The sequence below is a fragment of the Erythranthe guttata genome, chromosome 4, assembly GCF_056151865.1.
Source record: "Erythranthe guttata isolate IM_541 chromosome 4, IM_541, whole genome shotgun sequence".
NCBI lineage: Eukaryota > Viridiplantae > Streptophyta > Magnoliopsida > Lamiales > Phrymaceae > Erythranthe > Erythranthe guttata.
In genome coordinates, this window is record NC_142536.1 from 16,969,247 (window position 1) to 16,982,397 (window position 13,151).

General features: G+C 36.3%; 3 protein-coding genes across 3 annotated transcripts; 2 read left to right on the forward strand and 1 right to left on the reverse strand.

Moving 5' to 3' along the window:
- Positions 1-370: 370 nt before the first annotated feature.
- Positions 371-3,212, forward strand: LOC105950497 (uncharacterized). Its single transcript, XM_088817058.1, has 3 exons — positions 371-433; positions 464-502; positions 1,079-3,212. Exon 3 carries the CDS (start codon positions 1,085-1,087, stop codon positions 2,993-2,995), a length of 1,911 nt encoding a protein of 636 aa, XP_088673184.1. The 5' UTR covers positions 371-433; positions 464-502; positions 1,079-1,084; the 3' UTR covers positions 2,996-3,212.
- A 1,166-nt stretch (positions 3,213-4,378) lies between these two features.
- LOC105950383 (transcription factor MYB115) lies at positions 4,379-6,633 on the forward strand. The gene is made up of 3 exons (XM_012973731.2): positions 4,379-4,959; positions 5,848-5,974; positions 6,062-6,633. Exons 1-3 carry the CDS (start codon positions 4,379-4,381, stop codon positions 6,542-6,544), a joined length of 1,191 nt encoding a protein of 396 aa, XP_012829185.2. The 3' UTR covers positions 6,545-6,633.
- Positions 6,634-7,345: 712 nt separating this feature from the next.
- Positions 7,346-9,677, reverse strand: LOC105950384 (malonyl-coenzyme:anthocyanin 5-O-glucoside-6'''-O-malonyltransferase). Its single transcript, XM_012973732.2, has 2 exons — positions 9,200-9,677; positions 7,346-8,399 (listed from the first exon to the last, which is right to left on the reverse strand). Exons 1-2 carry the CDS (start codon positions 9,638-9,640, stop codon positions 7,521-7,523), a joined length of 1,320 nt encoding a protein of 439 aa, XP_012829186.2. The 5' UTR covers positions 9,641-9,677; the 3' UTR covers positions 7,346-7,520.
- Between the last annotated feature and the right edge of the window lie 3,474 nt (positions 9,678-13,151).

The window sequence follows — 13,151 nt, forward strand, 5'->3', positions numbered from 1 at the left end:
GTTAAGAAATTCAAACAAATACATAATATATATATATATATATATATATATATATATATATATATATATATATATATACACTGAACCAGGCCTATACTATCGGATCTAAACATCCGAATCAAAAGAGACATTAAACAAATTGATTATTCCAATACTTTGTGTGACGCAATATACAATAAATAGTCAATAAAAATATGTTTATGATTGTTCTTAAATTCAGTTAACATACCTTTCAATTTTATTTTTTTAACATTTCTTTTTGTTTTTTTGTTTTTAACAATACAATATGAATAATTATTTTAATTTTTTAATAGCAGTTGGGCTTTTCAGTTAAAGATTAACCGAAGCCCATCTTAATACACCAATAACCCCCAATTGGCCTATTTTCCTTTTCATCCCACCGCAACCACAATCTCAACCACAAACGCCGCCGCCACCGCCACCGCCACCGCCACCGACGCCACCGTTACAGTCCGGCGAGCAACTAAAATTTCTTTCGAAGGTACATTTTCACCCTCTCTTCTCTGTAGGAATCTGTTCTTCCTCTCGCTGACATCACAAATCATTTGTGTTTAACCTAATCTTCGTTCGCGAATTATCCGTAATGTTTTTTTTTTTTTTTTTTGGTGATTTATTTTTTTCTTCGTTTTATGCTTATTGGAGTTTAGGTTTTTTGTGGATTCATCTGTTTCTGTGCTGTTGAATGTGTAGCCCTAGTTGTATGTATAGATGTATATATCTATGTTCGTGCCTTCGTGTATAGCTCTAGGTGGTCTATGATGCTTTCTGGTGTTCTGTTTTTGAGGTTTGTTCAATATTAGAAATTGATTTTATCAGCAAATTGGTAATTTAGTCTTTTCTGCTGTGTTATTGCAGGATTTTTTATTAATTATTTTATCAAATTTTGTATGCTTCCCCTGGTACTTAAAAATGCTGGAAAAAAGAAAATTGCGAAGTTTGATTTGTTTTGTTTACTGTATAAAACATTGATTCCTTTTTGAAGTTAGAAGAGACCTTCATCATTTGATTTTCTGATATTTACGTTTGTATAATTGATTTATTTGCTTAATTTTCTCAGCAAAGCATGGGTAAAGAAGGGGCATCGGAAAATGCAACCCCAAAGATAGAGAAGAGGATTAAGACGAAGTCTAAGAAAGTAAAGAAAAATGAAGAGACTACAACAGAGATGCAGGATGCCCAGAGTATCGATACAGAGAAGGCAGTTAAGCATGTTCGAATATCTGAGAAAGAAGATATAGCTGAAACTGAAGTGGAGAGGGTTCATAAAAGGGATAAAAATAAGAAGAAAAATAAGGAGAGTAAAGATATTGAAGCTGACATTAATAAGGATGCGGGAGAAGGTAAATCGACTGTTGCATATGACGAGGGTGGTAGTGGAGATGCAGTCGAAAATGCTGTTAGCAAAAGAAAGAAAAGAGAGAAGAACAAGAATAAGAACGACGGACTTGAGATGGAGAATGGTAGTGAAGCTAAGGGGAACGAGGGTAAAAAACGAGAAAGTACTTCTGGAACAAATAGTACCAAAGAAGCGAGCAAAGAGAGGAAGAAGCAGAAAGGGAAACGGAAGCTTGAAGAAGTAGACTTTGAGAAAGAGGGAGAGAAAGATGTAAAAGAGGCTGGGAGAGATAAACAGAACAAGGAGAAGAAGAGGAAAAAAGATAAGCAAAAGAGCAAGGATGGTGATTTATCTTCGCTGCAGAAGGAAAATGCGCCGGATAATGTTGACGGGGATATTCAGCCAATTAGTGACGCAGAAAATGTCACGAAAGAAGTCAAAAGAAAGGATAAGAAGGAGAATAAAAAGAAGGAAAATTCGAAGGACGACTCATCTGCTGCTTCTCAGCAAAATTCTGTAGATAAAGACGGCACAAAAAAAGATAAATCGAAAGATGGCAAAAAGAGGAAGAAGAAAGGCACCAAATCAGTTGAAAATGTGTCCGACGGTGCTCAAGATAATGGAGTTGATGCAAGCAAAGGTAAGAAAAACAAAAGGAAGAAATCAGCAGAATGTGGTTCAGACAATCCCACACCTAACAAAAGTAATAAAAAAGTGAGGTTTTCCGAAAAAAATGAGGTTTTTACTCTACCGAGTGTTCCCGATACTGGTGAGGGAGATCTCGTGAGAGGCAAGAGGTTCACGCTCGAAGAAGATGAGATGGTCAAACAGTCTGTTTACAACTACATAGAGTACAACGACTTGGGCGATGAAGGTCTCGATATGGTTCTGAACTGCAGCAAGCACCCTAAATTGAAGGGCTGTTGGAAAGAAATAGCTTCCGCCATTCCATACAGACCGACGGAAGCTATCTATTTCCGTGCCCACATCTTATTCCGAAGGTCCGACAATCGGAAATGGACCCAAGAAGAGTTAGACATGGTAATCAAGCACCAAGCGGAGCACGGTAATAAGTGGAAGCCTTTGGCGGATGAGCTCGGAAAGCACAGAGCTCACTTGAAGGACACCTGGCGCAGGTTAAAACTCCAGAACCAGAATAAAGGGCACTGGTCTCAAAAAGAGCACCAGAAATTGTTCGATCTGGTGAACCTTGACTTGCAGTTGAAGGTTAACGAGGAGAAGAAATCGAAACACGGGATGTTGAGGGATAACATCTGTTGGACGGCGGTTAGTGATAACTTGGCGACTCGGCAGTCAGCGGTTTGCTGTCTTAAGTGGTATAGTCAGTTGACTTCGCCTATGGTGGCTCAGGGTATATGGTCCGATACCGACGACTATAGGATGGTTGACGCGCTTTATGGGCTGGATGCGACTTGTAAGGAGGATGTGGATTGGGATAGTCTCGTTGAGGGAAGAAGCGGTGACCTTTGTCTGAAGCGGTGGAATCAAATGACTTTGCATATAGGTGGCTATGCGCGTAAGTCGTTTGCTGAACAGGTTGAAGTTTTAGCAAAGAGATATTGCCCGCATCTTATTGAGGTGAGAGAGGCCTGGGATAACAAACCGAGGGTTCCTTGAAACGGTCAAAACGGTAAATTTTACGGTGTTTTAGTGATTGATTACTTACTACCCATTGTATCGATTTCTTGTTGGCTGTGTTGTGTTGGTTTTTTGATTAGTGTACGTTTTGGTCTATTTGAAAGACAGATAACTTAAATTTTCGTGTGTTTTTTAACGTGTTGTTTTCGATTTGTGTACTAAATTACGCAAGTTTAATGTGCGTCTCTATTTCGTTCTTGTCGGGTGGCGGTTTCTGATTGGTAGTTGATTTATTTATTTATATTTTTGAGTAAAAATGAGAGCATAGAGAGAATAGATGTAGCAGGATTTTTGCAGAATTGATTAATGTATTTAATCCTGAAAATTAACAAATCAATTTCAGCATTAATGTTCACTTTAAATGGCAGTAAACGATTCTTGAAAAAGAGTGATTAATGTATTATTGAATTTCTGAATGACAGATAATATTAAATAAAAAAAATATAAATTTAAATTCAAGTGTTGCAGTTACGAAAATGCAATTACTATTAGTCTGGTCTACCTATGCTTAGGAGGACAATATGAAATTTGAACATGATTATGTTTTCCAATTTGACCATCAAACTGTGTAAATGCTATTTATATAATACACTTAATATCAGTGAAAGCAATTTCTTAAATGCTTTTGCTCAAGAAACAATTTAATAGATTGTAAAATAATATTTCTTTTTTGATAAAAAATAAATAAATAATAATTAATATTTCTTTTTAGTGTTTAGTTATGTTAAAGATTTTCATTAGATTCATTCCAGTCTGCAATTTGCAATACTCAGCATGGTATTTAAATATTTTTCATGATAATTCCGAAAAACTTAAAAATTGAATTTCGGAATGGGAATGGAAAAGCTCGTTCCAAAATCAAAATTTCTTTGATCGGAACTGATATAAATCAATAATATCACTTTTCGGAGAATTATTTTTGAAAATCAACATCGGTTTGAAAATCGAAATCTCATACGTATTCCAATTTCGATCCAATTTTTCTTTTTTTGTTTGTTTGTTTGTTAAGAACCTGACACCAAAATTTGAAATGAACAATATTGTTCCAAAACTGGAATTTTCGATTTGGAATTGACGAAATTCGAAAGTTCAATTCCGTTTTTCTTAAAATAAAGTTCTAATCACTTCTCATACTCTGAATTTTTTTGTATTTTTTTTTTCTATGATGACAATCACATGCTATTCTAACCATTAGATCATCTCATGAATCAACGGCCCATATCAATTCTCATTACATTAAATGGCCTTTTACTTCCTCAATAAATACAAACTTTTAACTGAAAAAAATGTAATACACTCCGACATAGATTTTGCACCACATCAAACAAACTCTTCCATCTCCACCATCTTCTTCCTTCTCCAATGGAGTCTCCAACAAACTTCACAAATGACCAAAACACCCCTCCACCATTTCCCTTCACCAACATCAACTTGAAGCTAGAAACATTCGACAACGAATACTTCTCCATAGACAACCTCGTATCACCAAAAAATCACGTCGTCCTTCAAGAATATTTCCAAAACCTCGATCAAACCCCCTTGTCCGTTTCTCCGTTCAATCCGTATAATATCGAAACACAATCCAACGGCTTCGATCCGTTCGATCCCTTTCCACATACGGATTTCGGTTTTTACGAATTCAAGCCCTACGAAGAAATCGGTAGCACTATTAGTGCAGCCATGCATGATCTACAAGGTGGTGGATTCTTTAACTTCTCGGACAAGAAAGATTCTTCGGTCGAAATCAAGACATCGTTAAAGTACGATGATGATATGATGTTGCCTTTAAGCTTTTTAATCCCCGATGAGAGCTCTTGTGTGAGTAATGTTGATAATCTTGAAGAAGATGGCCGTAAAAGAAACAAGAATGTAATTAAGAAGTGCGATAGGGCTCGGAAGAAGGCGAAATCGTCGAAGGGGCAGTGGACTAATGAAGAGGACAGGTGAGATTTAAAAAAAAAATGTCGTCTTCGGACTTAGTTTTTTATTCGATGTTTTAGTTGTTGATTTGAATGATTTTACGTAGGGGTGGGAATTGGAACATAATTCCCGAGTTCCGCGATTACGATCAGAATATTTCCGATTTTGGAATAATATGTTTTTCATTCCGAATTCCATTTCTGTTGGGATTAGAATAGATGTTAGAATCTGATTTCTGATCTGATTTTAATTCTCGATATAATAGTTTTGAAGATTTGGAATTTTTTTCCAGTGAAAATTACATTTACGATATAAAATTTAGGGAAAATTGCACGTCACCCCCTATAAATTTGTTATTGTCGTACTTTACCCCTCAAAATTTAGAAATGCGAATGCCCCCCTTCAAAATGTCATTCTTGTTGCACATTGCCCCGATAGCAAAATTTTGATGGATTATTCACTGGAATTGAGTGTTTTTGTTGCACGTTGTCCCTTTCAATGTTATATTTTTTGTACCGTGTCCCTTTAAAACATTAGTTTTCTGCACGTTGCCTCTTTAAAATGTTATTTTTGTTGCAGAATGCGCAACAAAAATTGACTTTTGGGGCAAAGCGTAATCAAAATAATATTTTCAAGGGGGTTATCCATTTTATTTTTATTTTTAGGGGGGAAGTGCCAAATTGGAAGTACATTTTGTCCTAAATTTATTATGTATTTTGTATTTATAGGTGCCTAAAAAATTGAAAATCCTAAATTCCAACCCAACAATTTTCTATTCTGCAGCAAGTTTTTTTGTCCAATTTCTGAAATTCCGATTTATGATTTTTCCATTCGAACGGAATTGAATTCAGATCTAAATTCCTATTCGATTCGTCTGATTTTCACCCGTATTTTAACGTTACAATGTGCAGACTGTTGATTCATTTGGTGGAGAAACACGGCGTGAGAAAATGGTCGAGTATCGCGCAAATGCTCAAAGGGAGGATAGGCAAGCAATGCAGAGAGAGATGGCATAATCATCTCAGGCCTGATATCAAAGTTTGTTTAATTAATCTTAATTTTATCAATTATCCTTAAATTGCTCCTCATAATTAATTAATTAATTTATTTTAATTTTTCGTTCAGAAGGATATATGGACCGAAGAGGAAGACAGAGTTCTAATCGAGACGCATGCAAAAGTTGGTAACAAATGGGCAGAAATCGCGAAAAGTTTACCCGGAAGGACGGAGAATTCGATCAAGAATCACTGGAACGCCACTAAGCGGAGGCAATTCTCGAGGCGAAAATGCCGAACCAAATGGCCTAAGCCTAGTACTCTCCTTCAGAACTATATCAAGAATCTCCACGTAGGCAAAGAGAGCAGTTCTACTGAAAGAACAATAAATATAGATGATCATTCTAGAACCTTCCACAACACTTCTTCAGTTAGTAGTCCACTGCGGATTAATCCCGAAATCGAGTTCTGCAAAGAATACGAATTTGATGATGTCACGGATTTTACGTTCGACTCGTTCATGGATGATTTCGATGCTGATGAGTTGGAATTTGACATGCTTCCAATGTGTGAAGTGAAGAAAGAGGTGGATTTTTTCGACGGGATTGCCTAATTAAGTAAGTTAATTATATCGAATGCCGAAGGATCACTTCGTTGGGAGGAAAATAATAGTTCGTTTCTAATAGCCGGTTTTTTCAGAATGTCCGAAAATGAAATTAGAAGTGAGTGAGGATATTTATAGTACTAGTACTAAGTTGTTTGGTATCATGAGACTATGTTGTTTTTCTTGCAATACTCTTTCATAGCAAGTGCAATAAGATATATTACATTTAAAGCAGAAAACATCACAAAAAAAAAAGAAATTGATTAATTTTTTATTTTTTTTTACAGAACTAATAGATTTATAATGGGTAAATTACGGCCACCCCTGCCCTGAGGTAAGGTCAAATTACGAAAAAATCTCTCATGTTTGAGTAATTACAAACACCCCTCAACTATGAATCTTCTTACATGTCCACTATTGCGGTGTCAAATTTAGTGGAATCTTCTAAATTATGTGGAATATTTTCCAGTTTGTACCGTTTTACCCTATTCGAGCTTAAGACAACCCAATCTCGACCCCACCTTCCTATTCTCTCGACTTACAAAGGCTAATCGATAGATTGACAGAAATTACTAAAAGTGTTAAATTATTGAAACATAAGGATCAAATGTGTTTTCTCTAAGCATGGAAGACGAAATGTGAAATCAGTTCAAACTTGAGGGACCAAAGCTGTAATTTTTCCGTAAAAATTTCAAGAAACTTGTGCTTAGTCGACTACTTGGCAAAGTGAGTCAAAATAACCGGTTTGGCCGCACCTGTGCAGTTATTTTCTATTAAGGTAACAAAGTCCAAAATCGGGCAAAAGTGTAGGTGACAAAATACTATTAACCCTTATCACTATTTCGTATATATTCATAGTTATTTCTGGATTTAATAAAATAAAGATTACATCTAGAGCGAAAATTAAAACATCCCCATCGAAAATATTTTATACAAAAACAAAATTAAATCACAGCTACAATTCATGTATATATCTTATGTTGCTTCATTCATTGAGTCCTTGCCTGAAGATCACTTCAAAAGCATCCATTTCGACCTTCGACATCGACAAACCAATCTCCAAGCCTCCTTCAAATTCTCTCGACTTACACATCGAAACCGATCCATCGCAATCAATATGAACAGCCTCGTACTTCTCCGGCCTTCCCCACCCAAAATCGGCCCCGTACATATCGAATGTTGGCGAACCACCTACTCCGAGAACCCGTTTTTCCATCAAACCTAAAATATCCAATTCATCCGGACTCTTCTTATCACCGTCAAAAGTTTTCCGAATAGCCTTCTCGATCGCCTCTGCAGCAAAAACAATCCCGTCATTCCCTTTTAGCCTTCCATGAGTTGACTCAGCCACCACGAGTTCAAAGCGGTTACCGAAGTAAGTCTCGGGCAGCGGGGTGTTTAATCGCCCGTGCGAGTGCACATCACAAGCTAAGTACTCCGCCTCGTCATCCACCACCTCATCACTGGCCAACTTAGCCATGCATGTCCACAAGTACGCGCATACTATCACGAAAGATGAGACGTTGGGTGGGCCCCGTTTCTTGAGTTTTAGGGTTTCGGCTTTGTTCAATACGAACGTGGTGCGGACTTTATTTGTGGGCAACTCGGTGGTTAGAGAAACTGTCGGCATGTAGGTTTTCACGTTGTTCCATCGTTCGGTTGCTAGTTTGTCGGCGTGTGGGACCACGCTTCTGTTGTAGAAAGGAAGTTTTTCTTGGCCGAATGTTAATAGATGTGTGTCGTCACCGTTTAGTTTGGTGATCATGGCCCATGTTTGTAGAAAGGCGATCATTGAAAGCCCGTCGCCTATTGCGTGATGGTTGGTGAAGCCGATGCAGATACCTTGCTCCGGAAACAATGTAACCTATTACCAGGCAGGCCAGTGGCGAATCCAGGTTTTTAGTTAAGGGTGTTCCAATTTTACTTACACTACCCATTATCAATGGTGTATATGCTCATTGACTTCAAAAGACGACGTGTTATTGAAAGGTCTCACCATCAAATTTTTATTTTTATTTTTCAATTATGGGCAAATTGCATGTCACCCCTATATATTTTTATTTTTATTTTTGCACTTTACCCCTAAAAAAAATGAATTTCTACCTTCAAAATGTTATATTTGTTGCACATTGCCCCGATAGCAAAATTCTGATGGATTATTAACTGGAATTGAGTGTGTTTTTCTTTGCCCGTTGCACTGTAAATGTTATATTTGTTGCACCTTGTCGCTTAAAAACATTATTTTTCTACACATTGACCCTTTAAAAGGTTTATCTATCCTACACCCGGTGAAGGTTACACCGGGTGATTTTTTACCGTTGATCTACACATACCAATGTGGGTGTGTGTGTGTTTGTGTGTATATGAATGGTAAAGATCTACCCGGTGTATTTCACCCGGTGTAGGATCTCAAAAACCCCCTTTAAAATGTTATTTTTATTGCACAATGCCCGACGAAAATTAGCTTTTAGAACAAAATGCAACCAAATCAATATTTCGAGGGGCATTATCTCTGTTCAGAATTTTTAGGGGAGAAAGTGCCAGAAAGTGTAGTGAGGTGCATTTTGTCCAACAATTATTAAGACATCACCATCAATTGACTCATTCAATATTTATACTAATTCAAAGCTAAAAAAATGTTTAAACTATTTATTCCAACGTCACCTGAATAGCTGCTACATAGAAGTCAATGGTGTCCGTATAATCCGCCGGAGGCAACTCAGGGACGAAGTCATGGAATCGATCGGAATCCCTGGAAAGATTCCCCGTCAGTGGAATCAAATCAGCGTCCGACGTGGCGATAGTGAGAGAAACCGAGTCCCCTTCCACGTATTGAGAAACAGGCATGCCCGTGAAGAGCGGAAAAATGATTTTCCCGGCAAGCGGAGGGAAATGTTTGAGAGTGAGGGACAACGATTTCTTGAGACTCGGGACAACGGTATCGGAGAAATGTGATTCCGAACATCGGAAGCTGTAAAAGAAGAGATTTTGCATGAGGTGGAATGGAAACCATATCATGTCAAAGTGTAGAAGTTGGAGGGATTGTTCTAAGGCAGTATCCGGTGAGGGTGCCACATGGCAGTGCTCAATGATTTTGATAGCCATTAGAGATGATGATGTTCTATAAGATAGCTTGAGTTAATATATATATATAGAGAGAGAGATTAGAGAGACAAATAAAGGTTGTTTATTAGACTAGTGGTGGTTTATTTGACTAATTAATTATCCCTCATTACTTAATAATTTCCACATTTTATTTCGTTTTAATTTTAGGACAAAATGCACTTCGCCCCCTTAAAAAACCCACTTTTTGCACTTTCCCCCCTACAAATACAAAAAAGAGACTTTGCCCCTTTAAAATACAAAATGATGTGTACATTGCCCCACAATCAACTTCAGTCCAAAAATTCGCCGAAGTTGGGTTTTTATAAAGGGTATTTTCGTCACTTCAAAAGGAATTATTATTTTCATCCCACAACACTCTCGGACATCGTGCGCTCCCATGAAACCTCGTTGTGTCAGCACTCGTCATTATTTTTACGAAACAAGGACTTTCTCCTCTTGCTATTTTCCGGCCGCCGCCAACTCTGAAACCCATGTTGCTGATGCGCTGCCACCACTCCGAGACTGGGTTCACATGTTCTACAGCCTAGGAGAGGACATATAATCAGGTGCGTCAACGGCAGCGATGTACCGGAACAAAGAGATCTGGTACTTGGCGGCATTAAAACGGTCGGATCTTCACACGGCTGGCTAGCTCTGCAGAACATGAACAGCCTCTTTCTCCACAATCCCATCACTCATCGTTGGATAAATCTCCCAGCCCTCACGGATAATTTAATCCCAACATCATCATCATCTCACCTCATTCTTCCGCAACTTAAGGATAAATTAATCCCACCAGTACTTTTCCAAACTCCAGGTGCCGAACAAACCAGACGCAGCGTATCAATCCTCCGTCGCGCCGCCACCACCAGCGGCGGAATCGGTGGTCCCGAAATTAAACTGGTGAATTATTAACCTCCTTCCGGTGGATTTGGAGCTGGGCTAAGCCAGGGCATTTGTCTCCGTTTCACTAGTAGCAATTTGAGGTGGAAAAGGTTAATAGTAGTTCCATCTTGAATTGACGAAAATACCCTTTATAAAAACCCAATTTGACAAAATTTTGGACGGAAGTTGATTATGGGGCAATGTGCACATCATTTTGCATTTTAAAGGGGCAAAGTCTCTTTTTTGTATTTGTAGGGGGGAAAATGCAAAAAATGGTTTTTTTAAGGGGGCGAAGTGCATTTTGTCCTTAATTTTACTAGTATCGTGTTTTGAGTTTTATTGTGATTTTAATTTGACCGTTTTCTAATTTGATTTGACAAAATTTAAAACACAAAACTTTAGTCTGTTGAGTTAGCTTTCTAATTCAATTTGAATCAGCTAGATTGGATGTCGGGTGACAAAGTTATACATGAATGAGTTATGTTTTGAATTTTAGATAACTGAAAGTAAAAACATTGTGGGCGGTGTTCATTGATTAATGAATATTTTTCTCAGCAACATCAGTTTTGGTGATTCAAGTTGGATTAGATAGTTAATTCAAAAGAGCTACAAATTTCATGTATCGAGTTCTGTCAAATTAAAACTAAAAAAATAGTTAAATTCATGTTTGAAGTCGAAACAGCATTGTTGAAACCTGAAACATGTCAAATTAAGACTAAAAAAATAGTTAAAATCATGTTTGAAGTTGAAACAACATTGTTGAAACTAAAACGACATTTATGACATCTCAATCCTTTTAAGGGTATTTAAAAAGAATAAAATTAAAGTACAATGTATGGATGGTTGATACTTAAATAAATTCCAAATTAGAAAAGATGTTACTACAATAATCAGAAAAATATAAGGGTCTATTAGATATAACCCCCTTAGACATTCAAATAATAGGGATAGACCCAAATTTAAATTTGCCATTTTGATAAAAACCCAAACTTTTCTAAATTACATAAGTACCCTCAATCAAATCCCCCAAATTCCGTTACTTTACCTTTTGAAATAATATCAATCTGAATAATATGTTTGTTTGAAATACTAATCAATTAGGGTAATTTTCCTTATTATATGAAAACGATTAGGGTAAATAATAATATACATGAAAAAATAATAATATATATGGAAACTGAATAATATGTTTGTTTGAAATACTAATCAATTAGGGTAATTTTCCTTATATCATGTAATAAACTATCTTATTGATCTAATTCGACTATGGATCTCGTTAATCGACTATGGATCCCGTATTATTCAACCACATAGTATATTAATAATTTCAATATAGTACATTAATCTGCTGTGATAGTATATTACGGTTATAGTAGTGATATGAAATTGTGTTACAAACAATATACCACTGAAATGACAAGAACATTGAGAACAAAACAACGTAAAGTATTCCAACATAACCAATAAAATAGTACATTAATAATCTCATAATTTCAATCTAGGGTTTTGATAAAATACATAAAACACATCATAACACAATCAAACAAATATGTCGAGTTAAAAAATTCTAGTACATTAATAATCTCATAATGGTATAATAAAATGATAATGGTAGTATCATACGGTATTCATAATAGTATACTACTGTATTACAACGGTTTAACACTTAACCGAAGTTACCGAGCCATTACATCGTAAACACCTCTTTATAGCAACCAACCAACCAAACCTCAACAAAATCCGTACGAAATTCGCCATCGAAAAAACCTAAAATCATGAAACAAAATTAAAAATGCAGAATACTAAAAAATGATTAAATAGACTGCAAATACATTTGAATGACAATACATTAATATCATCAAAAATAAACTTAAAATGCAAAATCCATACGCTAAATTAAAAAAAAAACTACGAAATATATTTTAATGTACTACCGAGCACACTAAAATCTACTGTTGTAAACAAATAAACCAACTATCAATATGGATCAAACTCATGAACTCGACCACAACAGACATTTATTTCGATTATTGCATAAACCAACTACGTCGCTCAAATAAAACAACTCTGGTCCGACTGCGTGAACCATCCTCTTATAACTCTGTGAATCCTCTTCCAAACAAACATCATCAGCCAAAAATAACGATGTATATGTGACGACGTAATTTTGTTAAAAAACGTTCTACTTAATAGAATCAAGTATCAACACAACTCTTAAAAATGTCTAACCACCGTACACGACAACCCTGGACATATAGCGAAAATAAAAAACGAAAAAAAAAACGCATTCATACCCGCTTAACGACGTACAACAATGAACGCTCAAATCCGATCTTATTTCCACGCCGGTGAAAAAATCTTCAAAGACGATAGAAAAACTATGAAACGCTGGAGAAAATCTTCAAAACAGATTGTACACGATTTGATAGAAACGGCCAATAAACTCACGTAAATTTATTCTGTGATTTTAGGCAACGTATCAGCAAATCTCATATCACGTAGTTAAGGAAATAAATGCCGTTCAAAAATAAAATATGGATATTAAAGGGAAATTATATAATATATTTTGCCAAGTTGACCAATTTGGGTGTATCTCAAAAAAAGAAAAATTAATTGAATCTACCTC